General features: G+C 38.8%; 2 protein-coding genes across 2 annotated transcripts; both read right to left on the bottom strand.

Moving 5' to 3' along the window:
• Window positions 1-539: 539 nt before the first annotated feature.
• Window positions 540-6,533, bottom strand: meak7 (MTOR associated protein, eak-7 homolog). Its single transcript, XM_026926968.3, has 8 exons — window positions 6,187-6,533; window positions 5,893-6,055; window positions 5,435-5,662; window positions 4,787-4,931; window positions 4,109-4,507; window positions 3,861-3,979; window positions 3,344-3,526; window positions 540-2,247 (listed from the first exon to the last, which is right to left on the bottom strand). The coding sequence occupies exons 1-8, from the start codon at window positions 6,348-6,350 to the stop codon at window positions 2,131-2,133; spliced, it is 1,518 nt and encodes a 505-aa protein (XP_026782769.3). The 5' UTR covers window positions 6,351-6,533; the 3' UTR covers window positions 540-2,130.
• Window positions 6,534-12,711: 6,178 nt separating this feature from the next.
• cotl1 (coactosin-like F-actin binding protein 1) lies at window positions 12,712-18,283 on the bottom strand. Its single transcript, XM_026927586.3, has 4 exons — window positions 17,898-18,283; window positions 17,129-17,211; window positions 13,813-13,970; window positions 12,712-13,678 (listed from the first exon to the last, which is right to left on the bottom strand). Exons 1-4 carry the CDS (start codon window positions 17,972-17,974, stop codon window positions 13,568-13,570), a joined length of 429 nt encoding a protein of 142 aa, XP_026783387.1. The 5' UTR covers window positions 17,975-18,283; the 3' UTR covers window positions 12,712-13,567.
• Between the last annotated feature and the right edge of the window lie 1,517 nt (window positions 18,284-19,800).

A 19,800-nucleotide genomic window follows, 5' to 3' on the forward strand; every position in this document is an offset into this window, starting at 1 on the left:
CCCTTTTTTGTTTTTTTTAAAGAATATCTCTCTTTATAAGGCACCTGAAGGGTAAACTTTAATACAATGTGTCGTGTCATATGTTTAGTTTAAGTCAGGACGCATTGTCTGTGAGGTGTTTCTGAGTTGAGGTGAAAATGAAAGCACCTGTTCTCTGCCCCTCAGGGTGCACTAAGAGAAACTACAAGAGGGAGGGGGGGAGAGGGGGAGGGAGGGGGGAGGGGGGTGTCGAAGCGAAGGGAATCAGCCAGCAGCTTGGACAGGACAGCCCACACACTTCTGTAGAAAATACTCCCAGAAAATCATGTAAATGTAGTGGCAGGAAGAGCACAGACAACGAAGAGAACACGCATGTAAATGTGAGCTCTGTGCGGAAACCCAACATTTGCGTATCTAACGTCATTTTTCCATAATTTGCATTGGAGCAAAGCTGGAGCTACCTCAGATAAATCATTTTACAGAAGATGAACACATGAATGAACTGTAAATGATACACATTAGGCCTTGAAATGTTGATATGAAGCCAAAAACATCCTTGCATTTGTTTTTTTTTAACATGGGAAAGGGAAAAAACACTACTGGATATATGCATCAGGAAACTGAACATATGAATGAACTGTAAATGATGCACATCAGACCTTGAAATTTTGATATAAAGCTAAAACCATCCTTGTTTTTTTTTTTGTTTTGTTTTGTTTTGTTTTTTTAACATAGGAAAGGGAAAGAACACTACTGGATATATGCATCAGGAAACTGAACATATGAATGAACTGTAAATGATACACCTCAGACCTTGAAATTTTGATATAAAGCTAAAAACATTCTTGTTTTTTTTTTTTTTTTTAATATAGTAAAGAGAAAGAACACTACTGGATATATGCATCAGGAAACTGAAAGGTTTCTGAGCTGACTTCTGGAGTGTGTGTGAATTATCAGTAGTGTGTCCTGTAATTACAGAGTAATTCACTGTCAAATATTTAGGTAAAGGTAAACAAAAGAATGATGGCTTAAACATTTCCCCCTATGTGTGGCTGGAAAGTGTGACATTCAGATGTGGGTGGTGACATTTTAGAGCAGTTAGATAGGAATCATATCTAACCTCTACAAAAACACAACATTTCATTGTATAAGCTTTGTCTACTGCATGTACCTGTGAATTCCTTCAAGAATCATCAAATTGTTGTTGTTGTTTTTTTTTAAAGAATAAGACACTTACTATGCAACACTGAAATGCAACACTGTAATACTGAAATGTATAAATCTAGTCCCTTTAAAGGAAAAGTCCACCCTGAAACACATTAAATATGCTTATGTTTAAACGTTTGTGATTTATTTAGTGATTCTGGTTCTAATTTATTGGTTGGTGCTGTATTTTCGTTATTCCCGCGAGAAGTTCATGGTCACGCTGACGTCACACTGCTAATGCAGTTACAATGGCACTTAATACGAGAAAAAAAAAAATCTACGATCCGAAACTTAAGGGCTAAAAGTCAGGTAACAGTCCGTTCACTAGCTACTAAAAACAAACTAGCAAGAGCTTCTTTTCTCACGAATCATTTTCCAGCAACCTGTAACGTCATAACAAGAAATTCAACTTAGAAATAGTGGAGACAGCAAATGTGGGACTCAAATTGTGGTGTGGGTAATGGACAAAACTATTAACCAAAGTGAAGACAGACCAGACTTATCGATGAAAGAAGTTTAAACTAAAAAAACTCGACGCAGAATTTCATTACAAAATAAATATTGGACGCTACTGAAGATCGCATGTTAATGATAATTTTTTAATATACAAGTCGTTCAGGGTGGATTCTTCCTCTGAATAGTGTCACCAAACATATTTATTACTACATTAAACATTATTCAACAACTCATTAGAGCTTCTGCATTTTCTTCATATAGACGGAAACCAGCTCCATTCCTTTATAAATCAGCATGACAGCTTCAACAATATCTATATACCTTGCTACATATTGCACCTCTTGACTTTATTATATTATGAAATTATAGAAAAAAGTATAAAGACTACATATTTTTTGTCCCCCAACCCATCCATGTAAAAGCAGCACCAGGGTTTTTTATGTGTTGCATAAATCCATCCATTCTCTGTCTTTTTTCATCCTCTCTTCCTCATCCATCATCTTCTTCTGGTTCTCGGAGGCCTTGGCTGTGCAGGGTTTTCCCAGTCATCTCCATTATAGCCTGCACCTCAGGATCGATGTCCAGAACACTCTTTTTATTCTCATCCTGTAAGCAGAACAGGGAATGCCAAGGTCGTAATCTTCCACATTAACAGATTTGCCAAGATTTTAAAATTCACAGAAAACTATTACTTCTGAAAGATGAAACGGTTCTCATCCATTCTCATCCAAGAATTAACAAAACAATTACAGAAAAGACAAATCGATTACTAAATATGAATGAATTAACAAAGATATTGTACAAATAACAAAAATTGAAAAAACTAATTGGCACGACGGCAAACTATCAGCTATCTACCAACTATCAACTATTCCTACCGGAAAACTATCTGTAGGACTGTAGAATAACAGCTAAAATAATAATTACAAATATTTATAGAAATATACTTTATATATATAAATCTTATGAATAAAAGTAAGAATGGTTGTTAGTCACTTTACTTGACTAACGATGAATGGACAGATGGACATTCCACTGTAGTATACATATGTTAACTATAATTAGCTAGCTATAGCTACGCTTACCAATTTGATTATGTAAGGAATAAAACACTGTGGGATGTGCTGTTATAGAAAAATAATCAATGACAGGGTGGTGTGATGCTACTACCCTGTTACCACCCATGAAGTTGATTATTTTCATATAACAGTACATCCTGAAGTATTTTATTCCTCTTATACAACAGCAATTTTCCAAGAACGATACTTCAGACTTTTTATCTGTTTATAAATGCATTTAATGTTGTGGAGACTCCACAAAACATTTCCTCTTATCACTTAAATTTCAGCAACCCCAGTCTCTCCTTTTTTTCCCCTATCTTGAAGTTAATAAAAGAAAAAATTCAACTTGTCATGTTACTGAGAAACCGCAAAGTCCTGAAAGTCTTTGACAAAACACTGACGCTGGAGACTCCTTCCAAAACTGCTAAATGAACGTCTGCTCACAGAAAACTTCTCCATAACAACAATTCCACGTTCTTAAGTCGGTTTATTTGGATTCCATGTGCAAGTTGTTACTATAAAAATGATAACGTATTAGAGCGCATTAATATAAACCTGTGATTTGCCTTGTAGCTGGCAAGATTAACAGAAATTAGAAATAAATCAGTTCTTAATGAAAATACTGTAGGCACGTCACTGACCTGTTCCTGTTCCTCAGGAGGCACACCGACTCCCCACACCTCCACTGTGTCCACTGTGAAGTCCTCATCCCCTGAGAGTTGAGGACTACCGTATGTGGTACAGCGTGGACGAGCTCGACTGTGACCACGGCCAAAATCGCCATCCAGCCACAAACCGAAGTATCCATGCTGTCCACCCATACCCTAAAATCAGACAGCAACAAATGGCATTGCTGTTAAAGGTATAGTCAGTGCTATACCTTTCAAGGACGCCAAGCCCCCAAAACATATGCCTAGTCTAAAACCCCTGAATGTGAGTGCAATCAACAGGCAACATGACTGACAGGTGAAGAGAGACGCCTCTATGTCCTAACTGGTTGGATGTTCCACATCATTTGCTTTTTTTTTTTTTTTTTTTTTTTTTTTGAAAGAGCATGGGGTGCTACAGAGACTAATTTTGCCTCCAAGCAAATATTTTGTTTCATGTTGCTGGAGGAGAACTTAGAGCTGGAGAATACAAAGTGATGTATAGTCTCACCAGACCATTGGGCATGGTTTGCTGGCCCTGGTTCAGGTACATGTAGTGCTTGTTATAGCCGGTACTTGTGAACACTCGCATAGATGGTGACACAGAAAACAGGAAGCACCTGGAATCACCTAGAAATAAAGGAAACGAGAATGCATTGATAATTATGAAAAAGCATAACCTGGAACACTCATGCAGTAAAAATACATCAGAAAACACACAGTCTTTATGAGTTTGGCAGCTCTCTCCCCATCACTCACCCTGAAACTGAGGTTTGAGCTCCCAGCTGTGAGAAGCAAAGCCTCCAAATATGTGGCCCTTGGTGTCTTTCACCAGTAACACAGTGGAGCCCCGGTTTTTACAATTTCCAACCAGGCGGGTAAAGCTTTCACCGTGTACATTGGTGGAAAACAACAGCCTCCAGGGGGCAGTGTGTCCTGCAGGCAACTGAGAGGTCAGGAACATGAGAAGTGGTATATCTAGAAGACAGCGCAGCTCGGTCCAGGGAGTGTCTCGGCACTTGGGTAGCAGAGTGGGAGGTGGGCGCGAGGTCAATCCAACATCAAGACCCTCACCAATCAGGAGCTCCAGGAATGTTGACACACCCGAGACTCGAAATAGCCAGTCCTCGAGACAAGCAACGTCACACACGTCCTGATCTACAGGGAAGAAAAGGGGAATCTGTCAAATCAAATTTATCAGTGCGTGTTTAATGTGTAAATCACATTTATTCAATATTCATCTTTATTTTAAATGCATTATCCTAGTAAATCCTGTATGTCTAAAATACAGCCTACAGAAATCTCATTATTTAAATTTAGATGCCAGCTATAAACCTTTTCTTTACTATTTCTACTCTTTAGTCAGTGTAAATATTTATGCAGAATTTAATGCAATATTTAAATATGAGTCAAATAAATTTAAGTGCTATCACTAACCTGAGGTTTTTAACTCCGAGCTCAACTGCTCGGCCAAAAGCTTCACCCCCTGAGCACCATGACCCATGCGATCTGGTCTCCATCCTCGCAGACGTCCCCTATGTGTGAGAGTCTGAACTACAGCTGAAACCAAGTCCTCTAAAAACTGTAGATAAGATGTCAAATAGAAACCACAAATGTCTCTGCAAATGACTTTATATCAAACTAAATTAATATGCTTTTTATTGCTGTTAGATATATTACAGATTATATCACAATCATTATTAGTAAACGATAGTGGCTAAATATAGTTTATCTATTTGAATTTATTTGGGCTTTTCACAAAATAGCAGAATGTGCTTTGTATTACTTTGTTTTAGCATTTATTTATTTATTTTCAGCAATAAGCAAAAAAGTTTTTACTTCTTATTCTTGAATTTCTCAGAGTATAATTAGCCTAAAACTCTAAGCTGTTTCCATATCGTACAATGGCATCATCAATGTGGAACGACAAAACAAAGCGCACACACATTCCCCCAATGCCTCCACAAATTCTCAAGAAACCACAAAGAAAATATGTGCCTGCAATGAGCCAAGCGAGAGTCACACAGGGGAAGGAGGACAATATTTGGACAATGTTTTGAAGCTCCAGCCCGTACTCATACTTACTTCTCTTATCTGATCAGTCGTAACTGTTGCTTTGGTCCTGTGTGCCATCGCCATGACAAGCGGTGCTCTCTCCTCTGCTGTGCCCCGAAGAGCATCTGCCAGGAAGATCACCAGCCGCTCTCGACTTACCCCACCACCAGGTGGCACAGACACTCCAGGGTCAATACTGCAGATTCCCTCAAAGACTCGCATAATCATTGAGTCTGAAGCCATTTTACCCATAGTTATCTTTAAAAAAAAAAAAAAAAAAAAAAAAGAGAGAGAGAGAGAAAGAAATAATTTTGTACAGAATGTGATGTAAACCACATGGGACAACTTCCTAATTCCAAATCCCTGTTTACTAAGTGCTACATAATTACAGATCACACTGATTAATTAATGCTCATCACACATGCAAGATGATGTGCATCTGTATCTCTGTGCAGAACTGGAAAGAGCTGCAGATGTTTTATTCCAACCTTCAGCGTGTCTATGTATAAAACCTCCTCTTTTCCGGGAGGCCCAGACAAGCTGCTGATGCTCTTAAGTCTGTCAAAGACCCCTTCAATAACAGGTCGCTCATCGGGACGAAAACGGACCAGCCGTTTCTGCACTACAGCACTTTCTGTGTTTCCCATGGATCTGAAGGGCAAAGCAAAAGATGCATAGCTATAGAATGGACAGCGAGTTCAACTACAGAACATAACATGATTACGATTCAAGGAGTTCAAATTGAAGGGAATTACTGTTAAATCGGTAGAAGAAGCTTATACCTGCAAAATGTCTGAAAACAATGCCAATTACTTATAAATGAACAGGATGTTGAACGAAGAAAATGCAACACGTGATCACATTTCAGCGCTGGATGTAAACAGAGCGATTTACTTCCTGATTCCCGTGACGCGTCATTCCCGGGTGACCAATAAAACTGCTGCATATCTAAGCCAACTCTGATTGGCTAGACTGTGTCCAATCATTTACCTGCTTGCCGTGCTTCCCTATATTGATTGGTCCATTCTGTTTTCTGTTTGCGGAAGTGATACAGTCAGCGTTTTTAAATCGTCAGTTTTTAATGTAAAGGTCTATGAATGTATTTAATGCATATTACAAGCCAAATGATGATCAAATATGTTTATTAATTTATAGTATCCACCCTGATTTTTAGAATGTTAAAGAAATTAAGTGTCCCGCTTTAGCAGTATCAATGTAAATATATACAGCAATCACTGTGGAGAGTGTAAAATAAAATGCTTAAGCTTTGCAATATATTTATACTTGAATAAATAAAAGATCATTTTTAAAGATAATTTTTAGATACTATAAATTCTATAATATTTCAAATAAATAATGATATTAATTATTAATATTAATTATTAATTTCGAAATAATAAATTGTCAACATATATTTAATAAAATAGATTTATAGATAAATTAGATAATAAATTATTAAATTATAAATTATAAATAGAAATATATATATCGCTATTTACGAGCTTCTTTATCTTGATATTTATGAGCTCATTCCTGAGCTCCACCGGTAGAGGGCGGTCGTGTTTAGGCGATCCACAGGGCGCCCTGTCCGAGTTTGCAGCGCTTTTCCTCAAACCAGCAGGCGATGAAAAAGCGCCTTTTAAGGGCATGAGATATGGCTGAGAGCTGGGCGTGATGAGGGGCTGAGCTTAGCACTGTAAGAGCTACAGGCAGTAGACGTGGGCCATAAGATCTCAATAGATTTCAGTACACAATTTAATGAGAGGGAGGTTAATTCAATTGAATGAAACTGAATAAAATGCAAAGTAGCATTAATTATAAAGACATGGTATTAATATTGATTAGCAGTAGTGGTGCCACTCCCTAATATCCATACTCCATTCATCAATACTAACCTTTTTTGTTAGAACTAATACTTGCTAATACTCTGAAGCACTTTTGAAGACTTCAGCTGGACATCCACTCAGCATGTCTTGATGACCTCTTGAGGCTGAGCTGTTAGGATTCCCTGCTGGCCTGTAATGTAACTGCAGACTGGCTGAGGAGGGCTGGCCAGGCATCAGCAGGGCTTCACCTGCCCCAAAGTAGCTGACATAGTGGCTTTTACAGTAAATACTGCTCCAATCTTTACACACAGCTCATAAGGAAGTATTTGGTGCTCCAGGTTTCCGGGAAAGAACCATACTTGTAATTACAATTATACCACTGAGCTGTTGAATTCCTGTGAGCTTTCTTGTGAGAAGATTTTATTTTATGTTTATAGAAGAAGTCTCCAGTATCAGCACTTTATAACAGTTAGAGGTAAAGTTGTTCTATTATGGGAAATATCTTCAGAACCGAGGAATTTGCACTTTCTGGTTTCTCAGTAACATGACAAGCATTTTTTTTTTTTTTTGCATTTTTAACTTAAAAAGAGGAAAAAAAGAGAAGCTAGTAAGGGAGTTGCTGCTATAACATAAGTGATAAAAGGAACAAACTTGTTTCATGGGCGTTCTGCAACATTAAATGTAACTATAAATAGATAAAAAGTATGACATTCATTAATGTTCCAACTATAACAATTTCTATTTTTTAATGAATGACATATCATTCATTAATAAATAGACGTTATAATTGGCACATTGTTATAGTTGCTGAGGTATAGAGGATGTGTCGTGATAGGAAAATAATCAGGATAATAAATGCACCTTTGTATTTTATTGCTTTCTTTGAGAGATTTATTACTTGATGTTGAGGGGTTTTTTTTTCGGTGAGAAGCTTTAAACACAGATGCATCGCATGTGCCATTACAGTGTTAAAGCTCCTTTACACTTAACTGTAGGTACTGTACATAAAAGCCCCAGCAAATATATAGATCAACAGTAAGTGCAGTGTTGCATGCAAAGCATGCCCACCACAAAGAGGTGCAAATCTTTCTGTTTCATTTTGGGTAAATTGCTCTAGTTTGCATTTTACCTACTATCTATAAGAATGCAGGAAATTGAACACCTCGTAGTGAAACAGGTATACCATACTGAGCAGAGTTCTTTATGAAAGGGAAATAAGATATGTGGGTCATAGCCATGCCCACATGTCAGTCAGAGCAAAGATTTAACTACAGATAAGACAGTTGTAGTAATATATTCAGACTGCTCCTGATTCCAAAGCTCAGCCCACAACATATTATGCAACTTAGACCATACATTGTATTATAGGTATCCTTGTACACCCATGATAATGTCCTACTTTTAATCCCTTTCACATTTTCTTCAGTTTTTATATGTTTCTAAACATAGTTCTTAATCTGCTCCTATTTCCTTAATCTTTCTTGCAATACATCCTGAAATTCTAGTACAGAAACATTACTACATTATGTTGTTAACAATGCATTAACCTTTAACATATTGATGTGAAAGTCCTGCATTACCCTGTGAAAGTAGGTTAATAAAATAGGTTAAGCAGTAAATTGTCTTGACTGAGTGGTTAGGTTTTTCTACATGGACCCTTCATATCTCTTTTCAGGCATGTGTAATGCAAGCACAGGCAGAACAAAATGTAGCAACATTTCAGCTGTGCACATGCACACAAACTCATAAAACACTCTTTACAAAATAGACGTCTCTGGCAGTAGCCTTACAGTCACTACCCACACCAGCACAAAGGTGCAAGTTGAGACATGAGAGTAGTCTCTTTTTCTTCACTTCTTCTTTTCCTCTTGCTCCATCTGCCACCTTCGCTTCACTGCCGTATATGGTAAAAGGCCTTTATCATAGCAAATGTACAGGAAATGACGAAGAACCTACGCGCAGACATTCATTCATGTGGAACATGCAGCACACAAAATATCACCAAACTAATTACACATGCAGATTCATGCACAGGTGGTGGCACGCACAAGCCACACATATACTCACAGTTGTCTTCGTCTTCCGTCTGTTGTTTCATCGGCTGATAGAGCAGTATTGACCAATCAGCAGATGCCGCTGTTTATTGCAGCCAATCCACTTCAGCTTTAAACAGAGAACTCAGATAACATTCTTCACTTTTAACTTTTACAAACACTCTTAACACACGTGGCTGCATATTCTCTGTCTGTATGAATTATATACCCCATGGCGTGTGTCATGTTTTTATTTATTTATTTATTTATTTTCCTGGAGCCCTGTGGCATACAGTCTCTGTCTGAGTGTATATGTTGACTATCAGAGTAGTTATGTGTAGTGTGACTAAAGCATGACTAAGGTGTCAAAGTCTGTGTTTCACTGCTGAACTTTAGAGGTCATAGTTAAACAATTTGCCTTGCAAACCTTTCTGAGGTAAAATGATCTGTTTGGATTTTAGCAAATATACAGGACTCTCACAGCCAGCTTAATAGATAATCCTGGAAATTACATTGCTTGAGGTTATATGTTGCCCAAGATTGAATGTCCATGGCTACATGAGTCATGCTCACTACAACGCCCAAAGAGGCTTGATGAAACACTGAACCAAGACAAAGCTATAGCACTTGAAACAAACAAATAGTCAGGTCACGGGTACTTGCATTGCAATTAGTATGTTTAGATGAGCCATAAACGAAATGCGGTATGTAGTATCTCTATCTAGTATCTCTTACACATTTATACCTGTTCTTTGTAAATGCAGGGCTCATTTTTTGTGTACATGTGCTTACATGTGCTGATAAGTGCCCTTGGTGTTCAATACCGTGACTCACCAATCAAGCCATAAAAGACTGAAAGACAGAACTTTAAGACACACATGTACATAATCTATAGCATTTTTCTAGAGGCTGATGATAAAAAAAATCTTATAGCAGCTATAGAGTCCCTCAGGGCCCTTAAAAAATGACCTTTTTAAATGATATTTGCGACCTTTCACGTGGAAGCGTGTCTCGTCTTATTAACATGCTAATATTAGAGGTGGAATCAATAAATGAATAGCTATTTTATGAAGCTCATTGATCCATACTCACAAGAGTTATGGCTTAATTAAATGCAATGAGACAGCCGCGTGAATGTGAGTGTAGTGACATTTAAATGAGAACTACAGGAAGTCATATGTACATCTCTATAGGCCAAAGTGGATTTATATCAATGCTTAGTTTGTCCTTCGTGTTGTTCTGATTCCTGACCACCCGAGCCCAATCACCAACCACAAAAACAAGCTTTAAGGCCATGTTTGAGGTCAAGTTATTACGTAAACAAGGTTTACAATGAAAGCCTTGGTAGGGATTGCCAAACAAGCAAGTTGTCCAATGGACATGACTAGAATGTACTAATATTTTCTTAGAATGTGGTGTTGGTTGTTGCAATGCCTAAACCTGTCAGTTGCACCACTTGAACAGTATTTTGTACAGGGAAATTCTGGGACGTGGTTGTTGAAGCAGGTTATTGGATTGTGTTTTGGCAGCAGTTACTTGGTGATGACGAAACCTCGGCACCGATTTGGAGATTTGTGGCTCAGCTCATTAGCTGCTGACAAAAGCAGCACTGTGCCATAGCTTGAGTGTCACACAGGAGCATTGAGAAATCCATTCACTCTTGCATTCTCTCCCCATTCACTCAGCCTCAAAGGGCTCCCCTTGCTCGCCCCAGAGCCCTCCCCTTCCTCCTACCCTAAAACATCAACCAAAAGGGCCAACCAAATCAGCCTCCAACTCTGTCTCTGAGACTAGGCTGTCCCTTAGTCCAGCAAGGCAGCAAGGTTGTCCTCATCTCTAATTCTGTGTCCTGAGCACGTAAGGACAAGTTTTAAACTTGCTTGCTGCTGGCCAAGTCATAGTACATGTAAATGCATGTGGTTGGATGCATGCAAATCCCCCACTGACACTATGAATGGAGAATTGCAAGATTCAATAACAAGTACATGGCAACAGTAGCCTTGTGTGAGATCTCAGGCAATGTCACAGTGGTCATTTGAATCTCCTCCCACTAACCTCGTGTCTACATGTTGTCAGATTTTTTTTTTTTTTTTTTTTTTTTTTTTTTAATTCACAAACACTGAAATGAGTCAGGAGCTACTCGGCTACTCAGGCTCAGCTATAAATCTGCAGTGACACAATTACTAGGATAACAGATTATTAGAATAACAGTGTATTCACACACACACACACACAGCGCATGATTCCAGAAATGTGTGTGGGCTATGAAATATCTGAGAGGCCCCTGGAATGCAGGAAGGATCTGAGGAGAATAGCTAGCAGGGACTTCCTTGTGACTCTTATTGTAAACAAGATGCTAAGCAAGCTTTCGAAATATGCTCATACACATACACACACACACGCACACACACACACATACACACACAAGGATCAACAAAACCAAACAGCAACCCTCGCGAAAAGAGCCATGGAGCTGTTTGAACATGCACCAGTCTGGAATCTCTGCTGAGAGGCAGTGAGACTAGACCAAGGTTGCCTCGAATGTGTGTGGAACCGTTGAGTCAGTACACAGCTTGAGACACTGTGACAAGAGACTAATCAATCCCCAGCAGTCATTAATCTCATTAATGTAGTCCCGGCAGACACAGAGGAACACCTGTCCCACCCCTAAACGCAAGTGCGTCTCATTCACACTACATAGTTACTCCCACGTATTCACCTTCCTGATCAGTTTAGAGAAAGGTGTCATCTTGAGCAATGCACAGACTTGTTTTTTTTTGCCCTCAGAGAACTAGAACTATGCTAAAGCCTTTCCTGGCTGCTGTCTCATTGTTTTCCAGCCAGTTAACATAATCCAAACAACTGTAAACACTGAACAAATACATAACATTGCATGGGACAAAGGGGAAAATGTTTCCCTTCATGCCATCGCCTACTCCATTCTTTTGTTCTCATTTGTCTCTATATACTGAGTGTCTTAAAAGCAGCCTACAAGGGGCTTATAGATTGTAAATTAAGTAATTATGCAGTCATATTCACATCTGTTAGACCAAACGGTTGATGGGCCATGCAAAGAGCAAAGAGGAGAGGTGGGGGAGGAGTGAGAAAAATCAGGGAGAGGAGACAGTGATAGAAAAAGGGAGTCAGTGGACAGAGGGGTAGAGGAAAGGAGGGGTAGATATTGACAGGCGTTGGAGCAGAACAGCTTGGCTCAAGCCCGTGATTGGCTCTCAGTCTGGCAGCATTGTTGACCATGATGACCCATGGGACTCCCCAAAGTCCCCAGGGCAGTTAGCGTGAGTGGAGTGGCACTGTGATGAGCAGCTTGCATTACATAAGCCAGATTTTCGACCGCACAGGCTCAAATGCAGCCTAGCCAAGACACCAGAGACGTCACTCAACACAGTTCTGTACAAGTACAGTGCAAATAATTATGATACAACACATGTTTGATAAAAAAAAAAAAAACCTTTTATTCTGAAATGAATCATATTGTTTGTGCACAGGACATGTTTTCTTTCGTTGTTGACATCTTCCATTTTCAAAAAAAGAAATCGCTGAATAATTTTTTTAAATGAAAAAAATAAAAATAAAAATTGACTTTATTTCAATTTAAATGACTAAAAGAAAGGTTACACCAGAGCAATGGCTGCTCCACAGTCAAGTTGAGCAACAACACCACAGCCTGCACAATGAAACTGCTTTCTGGGGCAATAAGGTGTCTGAAATGCCAATAATCACCTGGAGCCGAGTGAGTCACAGTGCAGTGTCTGCAAACACACAGACTCATACACATACACACAAACGCATACATCCAGTGATGCACCTCTCTCCATGGGAGATTAAGGCCGTAAACACAGTGGTCTGTATTTAGATAAGGAAGAACAATAAAAGAAATAAAGTGGAAGAAACCAATGAGTTGAAAGAAACTTCACTACTTGAGGATGTAACATTGTCAGGTCCAATCAAGAACAAAAGGAGCCTCTTTGACTCAAACTCCAGTTATAGTTGTTATACTAAACACAAAAACAAGGTCTGCACTCGAGATGAGTGTGAGATGATGCACAGTACAGCAGATAAACCAATCATGACCACATCGGAAGAAAGACAGAAGTGTGTGTGTGTGTGTGTGTGTGTGTGTGTATGTGTATGTGTGTGTGTGTGTGTGTGTGTGTGTGTGTGTGTGCATGTATGTGTCTGTGTATAGGTGTTTGAGGAGAGTGTGAGATGAAAAGTTTCCCCTACACTTTCACCCAGTTTGGATGACCCCCCACCCCATTCCTTTGTGCGCACCCTGCTAGAATCTATTCTGCCTGAGCATCGTAGTTGGCACCACCAGCCTTCTTCAGCTCATTACGGATGTAGTCTTCTTCCAGTTCCCGAATATCGCTCACCATGAACTCTTTAGCAAAGTTCTACATAGAGTAAAGAAGGTCATGTCAGGAACTGTGTATGATGTACACATATAAGCTGAAGTTGTAAACATGTCAGTGATTAACATCTAGATTAAGAAAACATTAAAATACAGTAAAAAGCTGATGAGACCCACCTGACAGACGTCTTTCACCAGTGTTTTGTCTGTGCTAATCTTAGCCCTCTGCAGTCCACTCACATTCTCCCCGATCCAGGTGATGAGGGTGAACTTGGCCCGTTTGCTCATGGCATCTCCTGTTGTGATCCTCACGAAACCAAACAGACGGGCGTCGTCTGGAACAGACAGCAGACATTAAGAACTGCGACTATTCATTTGTTGGCATATCTGAGTAGGGAGAGTGTTTCCTTATTTGTGACCATGAAAAATAAAAGAATATCCTGGAGGAGGAGTCACAGGTAAAGCTGATAAGACCTCTTGTATAAACAGAGGAAGAAGCTGGAACGGCATATAACTTAGAAGTGTAACAAGCAGGAACACAGGCACACTGCTGTCTTGTGAAAGTGACAAATCTCTAGACATGCATCCAACACAAACAAGGGCGAGAGTAGTATTCAAGTCAAGAGACTGAAATGAAGAGGAGAATTACAAGTGCACCCCTTAGCCCACTTAAAGCTAGCTACTTTTTGTACATTGTTCTCTTTGTTAGGAAGTACTGGAGTAAATTTCCTGACTTTTAATCATTTTTGGCACTGAGGACCCAAATTTTAGTCAGAGCAGCTTTTATCCTAGATCTGATCTGATCAATCTATTACTAACTAGCCTATTTTCTAATCGTACACACTTTTTCTCATTCCTGAAAATGTCACATTCTGTACAATAATAATTTCTAACAGATTCACCATCACCTTGCCTGAACAACACAGTAGACGCAGGGTAAGTTTTTTTTCCCTGAATAACACTTATTTCTCTATAGACCTCACTGTCAACAATGCCATTGCCTTGGCTCTGGAAAACAAAGGACTTTTGGAAAACTAAGAAAAGAAAAAAAAATTCTAATTTGAATGTGCTACAATCCAAGTCTACTTCAGTTGATGTCATTATACATGACCTATACGTCTCATACCACACTCTGCTTTACTGAAAATATCCAATGTTCATTAGAGCCATCTGTGAGTTACATACACATTAATGTATTCTGTGGGAAAATGCTTTTAGTATTTTTTTAACTGGAAGTTAATTTTCTCTTAGAGAGACAAATGCCCATTTGCCTGTCTCTCTAGGGTAACCACTAAAGGTCTGATCTAGAAACCTACAATAGTGATTTCCTGTCAGATCTTTAAGTTAGCTATGTGAAGAAATTTTTTATACATACATACATACATATATATATATATATATATATGTGTATATATATATATATATATATATATATATATATATATATATATACTGACACAGGGCCTAAAATAGCTAGTGTTACTACTTCAGGTTAAATGGCCACTAAAGAGCTGAAGTAAAGAAAATGCATGTTCAGGTCTTATCAGTTTGTGTCAACACCTTGTTCTGCACTGACCTGTGCCTGCCACTAATGGTTGTTCCTGCCACCAGGCATTCTGCCCTTAAGAGAATTACACCGGCACCACGGCCCACTGTGGTATATCAGATATTAAGCGCTGTTGTTCATTAACTGGTTTACAGGCATAATAGTTGCAAAGGAAAAAAAGAACCAGTGGTGTCACTTCCTTGATATAACTTCACTATATCAAGCAGCCAAGCTATTAAACTGAATGTTAGATAAGGACAACAAAATCTAGCTTAAGATAATTTGCTCTGTAGTCATGCTGCAAACTGGAATCAAGTCCAGGAAGTGACTCATATTAATTACTAACTACTCCGAATAATCTTTAATATTAACTATAATAAAAGGAAAGGCGTGGACGTCTTTCCTAAAATGATAATGATACCTGTTACATTAGCTTTGTCCTTATTTAGGACTTTCTCACTTCTACTTCTTTTTGAAATGCCACATTTTTGAAGTGCTCTTCCTTTTTAAGGTCCAGTTAGCTTATATGCTGACATTGCACATTGCCTAACTTTAAACCAACACTGCAACTATGATGATGCAGCGAAAAGAGAAATACAGTGGTTTTAAACCTTCTTAGTTCCCCATAATGCTCAGTTTCTAGAGGTGGGAATGATCAGGTCACATGATTTATAAACCTTTAATACAGCAATGCACAAAATGGCAATTAAAATAGCTAAGGTTGAACAAGAAACAAAATCAGCACATGTAGTCCAAATAAACTCATGGCACTGCAGGTTTAACTTATCAAATTTTCTTAACTTTCTTAACTTGACAAAATTAAAGGTCTACAAACTAAAACATCCAGCTCAGCAACTAATCAACAGCAATCAATAAGACCATGTGACTACCCTCAGGCTGATTGTCTTTCGCCAGTTTGGGTGAAGTGAAAGTTCATCAAAGCTAATCAGTGTTCGAAATCCAGTTTCGCAGTTTCAAAATCGAGTCATTGGGACCTCCAGATGGTCCATATTATTTGTTTTGTTCCAGCTCACAATACACCTGAACCATGTGTTCCTGATTATTCAGGTATGCCTGACTCTGGGACAAACAAAAAAAAAACATGGAATGCTGGAAGTATCCTGAGACTGGGGTGGGAAACACCACATTAATGTATTACAAGGAGTTAAATGACCAGTGAAAATACCAGAATGGACCGTTTAGTATAGAAATTTAGCAAATATGAAGGAGTCTGGGTGATATGCAGCACCTCCACACTACTGCAACTCTCCTTTTAGAGAGGCACCACACCCTAATCCACATCAGCCTAGCAATGGGGGGTGACATCATTATTCAAATCCCAATGGCTCCATTTCAGATATTCAGTGCCCTGATACTCACAGGGTCCATCAGCCATTATTTCATACCTTATAATGCACTTATATAGATAGCAAGCAATTTGATAAAAGCAAAAGATAAAAGCAGTGCCAGAGATTTGGTCATGAGAAATTTGAGACACATGAGAAATATTAGCTTTTGCTAAGTTTTCTCAGGTGCACTTTGTTTTTCTTTCCTTCAGGGTTATTGGTTTACAGTAATAACTAGCTTTCTAGTAATTAGTAGGTTATATATCCATATAAGGTAACCTGTAGTGTACTGATTCACTTCCGTGTAGTCAGCACTCTACCAAGCGTCTAACTGATGTGAAAACCAGTCAGCAAAGCAAAGTCTGTCATAAAATGAAGTAAAGCAATCACAAATGAGAGAATTTAAACCAGGTCAGAGAATTTTAGTGTCAGTTTGCTTCATAAATAGGAGAACAGTCAAATGAATCAAACTGGAGAAAGAAAAGCAAAAGAAGCAAAGTCAGTACAGATACGAGTTCTAGCTGACTGAGTCAGCTGAAACACAGTAGCTACAAACGCTAGAATAAATACTCAAACTCAACATAACTGAACCATTGCTTACCTGTACACTGGCTTTTGAATTCTTCATAATCGGTCCCATGTCCTGCTGGCACAATTGTTGACCCTTCATACTTAAAGGATGCCCTTAGTGCAAGAAACGGAGACAACACACGTGAATACAAAACCCAGAAGCAAAAATACGTGACAATAAATCAGTTCTCTGATTATCTATAACTAGGAAGTCGTCGTGAAGCAAAGAACCCTACAGCAAAGCTGTTAGTCCCGAGTTGCTGAATGAACACCTCCAGTGTTTATATGAGCCTTGACGAATGAACACTTAGAGGGAATAACGAGGCACACAGCGGGTCTTAAACTGAGCCTGGCTTTAGGTGTGAACACACATACTTTCATAAATATGGCTGATGATCAAACTATGTGAGGTGAGATATAATGGGATAATGTTAGAGGCAGTAGCTTGTCAAACGTCTTTTGTTACTCTCAGAAACAGTCATTAGGGTGGTATCATTAAGGGTGCATGGTTTGCATGTGTGTTTTACATCTTTTACATAGAAAAGTGCATGCATCAGCATTTAAAGTGTATCTTTATTTTTTTAGAGTAGTGGTTTTTATATTATGGATCCAAATATTTTAAGGTTTCCAGGGAAAAGATACATAAAACAGTCCCCTTGATGGTACATCACTAGGTAGAATGTGTCAAGAAAGGCTGAATACTGTAATGAATGAATGGATGTATGGATGAATGAATGGATGGATGAATGAATGAATGAATGAATGAATGGATGAATGAATAGATGGATGAACAGGCTCACCAGTTTATATCTGTGTTATCATCCCGGACCAGGTTGTATGCGTCCCTGCAACCCTCTTTGTCGATCCGCGTTGCCATTTCGAGCTTTTAAAAAAAAGGAAGGAATAAAAAAACGTAGAAGAGAAGGGAAGACTTGTAGAAAAGGCTGGGTAAAATCTCGCAAAGGGCGATGCGACAGGAGGACAGACAGGACGATGCTGGCAGTGTGGCGCTATGGGGATTCTCCTCTCTCTCTCTCTCTCTCTCTCTCTCTCTCTCAGCAGCAGGCTCCTCTCTCTACACCACTCATTTCCTACTGGCTCTTCATGGGCGTTGGTGATCTTTGTCAGTCATGCTGGTGTCGAAATGGATGTGGTTGATCTCTGCGCGTGCAGCTCGGCTCACCTCCTCCTAATGGCCAACTAAGGGATTCAGCTGAATCAGATCCACCCATGTCCATAATGTCTTTTCTGCGTCCTATTGTGCCATCTTGTGGTTCATCCATTCATCTGAGAACAATGCAGGCTTACAGGGTGTCATACAGTTTCTGGATTAGTAACTATAAAAACAGTGGATCTTTTAAAATACATGTGGAAGGCAGAAGAATGATTGGTAGGTAGACTTCATTCAGTTTATATGCTATGTGAAGACGTGAAAAAAATCCAACATCACACATAAAAGGTGATCATTCATTCATTCATTCATTCATTCATTTTCATTAACCACCTGGAGGTGCATCCTGGTGTGATATGTCTTATAAAAATGTGTAAAATGCACGCACGCGCACACACACACACACACACACACACAAAAACAACTGCCTTGAAGCTGGACAGAGAAGCAGGGCTTTGACTTGACTGCAAATACTGGAATCTTGTCATAATGCAGCAATACCTTTGCACATCCACCATCAAACCCCCAAAAACCACAACAAAGCCAATGAATATGCAACAATCTCTCTCTCTCTCTCTCTCTCTCTCTCTTTTTAATTTCAATACAATATCAATATCAGAATTCTGGCTATTAAGCCAATACCTGATAATGATCCTATCCTGACATTCTCTTAATACCTGAGTGCAAGTCTGTAAGCTTCTTTTGCTGAGTTTTGTGACACATCAGGGACACAATGGCATCACGGCTTAAGACAAAATGTGTCCCGTGTTCTACAGGATCTGTGTCTTTGTCAGTCAGCGTAACACACACTCACAGCATAACATACTCTGCAGTCAGAGACTGTTGAACACATGGTGTTTCTTATGTTTTATGAGAGTTTAATCATTATTATTACCACACAGCAAACAAAATAATACAAAAACATAGAAGTTGAATAAGGAAAGCTAAATCTTTGTGATATTCATTAATTGCTCATGTTCAGATTCTAATGCGACTCTAAATGAGAGCTTTATTAAAGGCAGATGCATTTGGAGGGTAAATTTAAATCTATAGCTAAAGAGTTCCTGGGGAAATTTGTATGATAGTTTTTACTCTAAAGTAAAGAAAATACGTATTACTAGTACTTGATCTCAAGAGTAACATGTTTTTAGACTAGTGAATACGTCATTGTGGACACTAAAGTATTAACCTGTGATTTTTTTAAATGAGTATAAAATACAATTTAATTCAATTTCAGTTCAATTTTGTTTATATAGCGCTATTATATAGGACATTGTCATGAAACAGCTTTACAGAGACCTGGATAGAGATTTAGATCTCTAATGAGCAAGCCAGAGGCAACAGTGGCAGTGAAAAACTCCCTGAGAAGACATGAGGGAGAAAACAGTGCAAAACCCAGCCGAAAAGTCTCAAATGTACCACAACTAACACTTTTCAGGATGAATACAGGCCTAAAAATTATTGCAGGTCATCTATACAAACAATCCATGTTGTGTAAGTTTGAGTTCTTTACCTCCACTGGCCTCTGATCA

This window comes from Pangasianodon hypophthalmus, chromosome 6 (genome assembly GCF_027358585.1).
Source record: "Pangasianodon hypophthalmus isolate fPanHyp1 chromosome 6, fPanHyp1.pri, whole genome shotgun sequence".
Taxonomy (NCBI): domain Eukaryota; kingdom Metazoa; phylum Chordata; class Actinopteri; order Siluriformes; family Pangasiidae; genus Pangasianodon; species Pangasianodon hypophthalmus.

Bases quoted from the DNA above. Each gene is read 5' to 3' on its own strand.
- meak7 (XM_026926968.3), bottom strand. From the start codon at position 6,350: ATGCAGCAGTTTTATTGGTCACCCGGGAATGACGCGTCACGGGAATCA. The intron at 6,056-6,186 runs GTATAAGCTTCT...TTTGCCCTTCAG, and splicing joins TGTTTTCAGACATTTTGCAG to ATCCATGGGAAACACAGAAA. The intron at 4,932-5,434 runs GTAAGTATGAGT...TCTTATCTACAG, and splicing joins CGACTGATCAGATAAGAGAA to TTTTTAGAGGACTTGGTTTC.
- cotl1 (XM_026927586.3), bottom strand. From the start codon at position 17,974: ATGGCAACGCGGATCGACAAAGAGGGTTGCAGGGACGCATACAACCTG. The intron at 17,212-17,897 runs GTGAGCCTGTTC...TCTTGCACTAAG, and splicing joins GATAACACAGATATAAACTG to GGCATCCTTTAAGTATGAAG. The intron at 13,679-13,812 runs GTGGGTCTCATC...TACTCTATGTAG, and splicing joins TGGTGAAAGACGTCTGTCAG to AACTTTGCTAAAGAGTTCAT.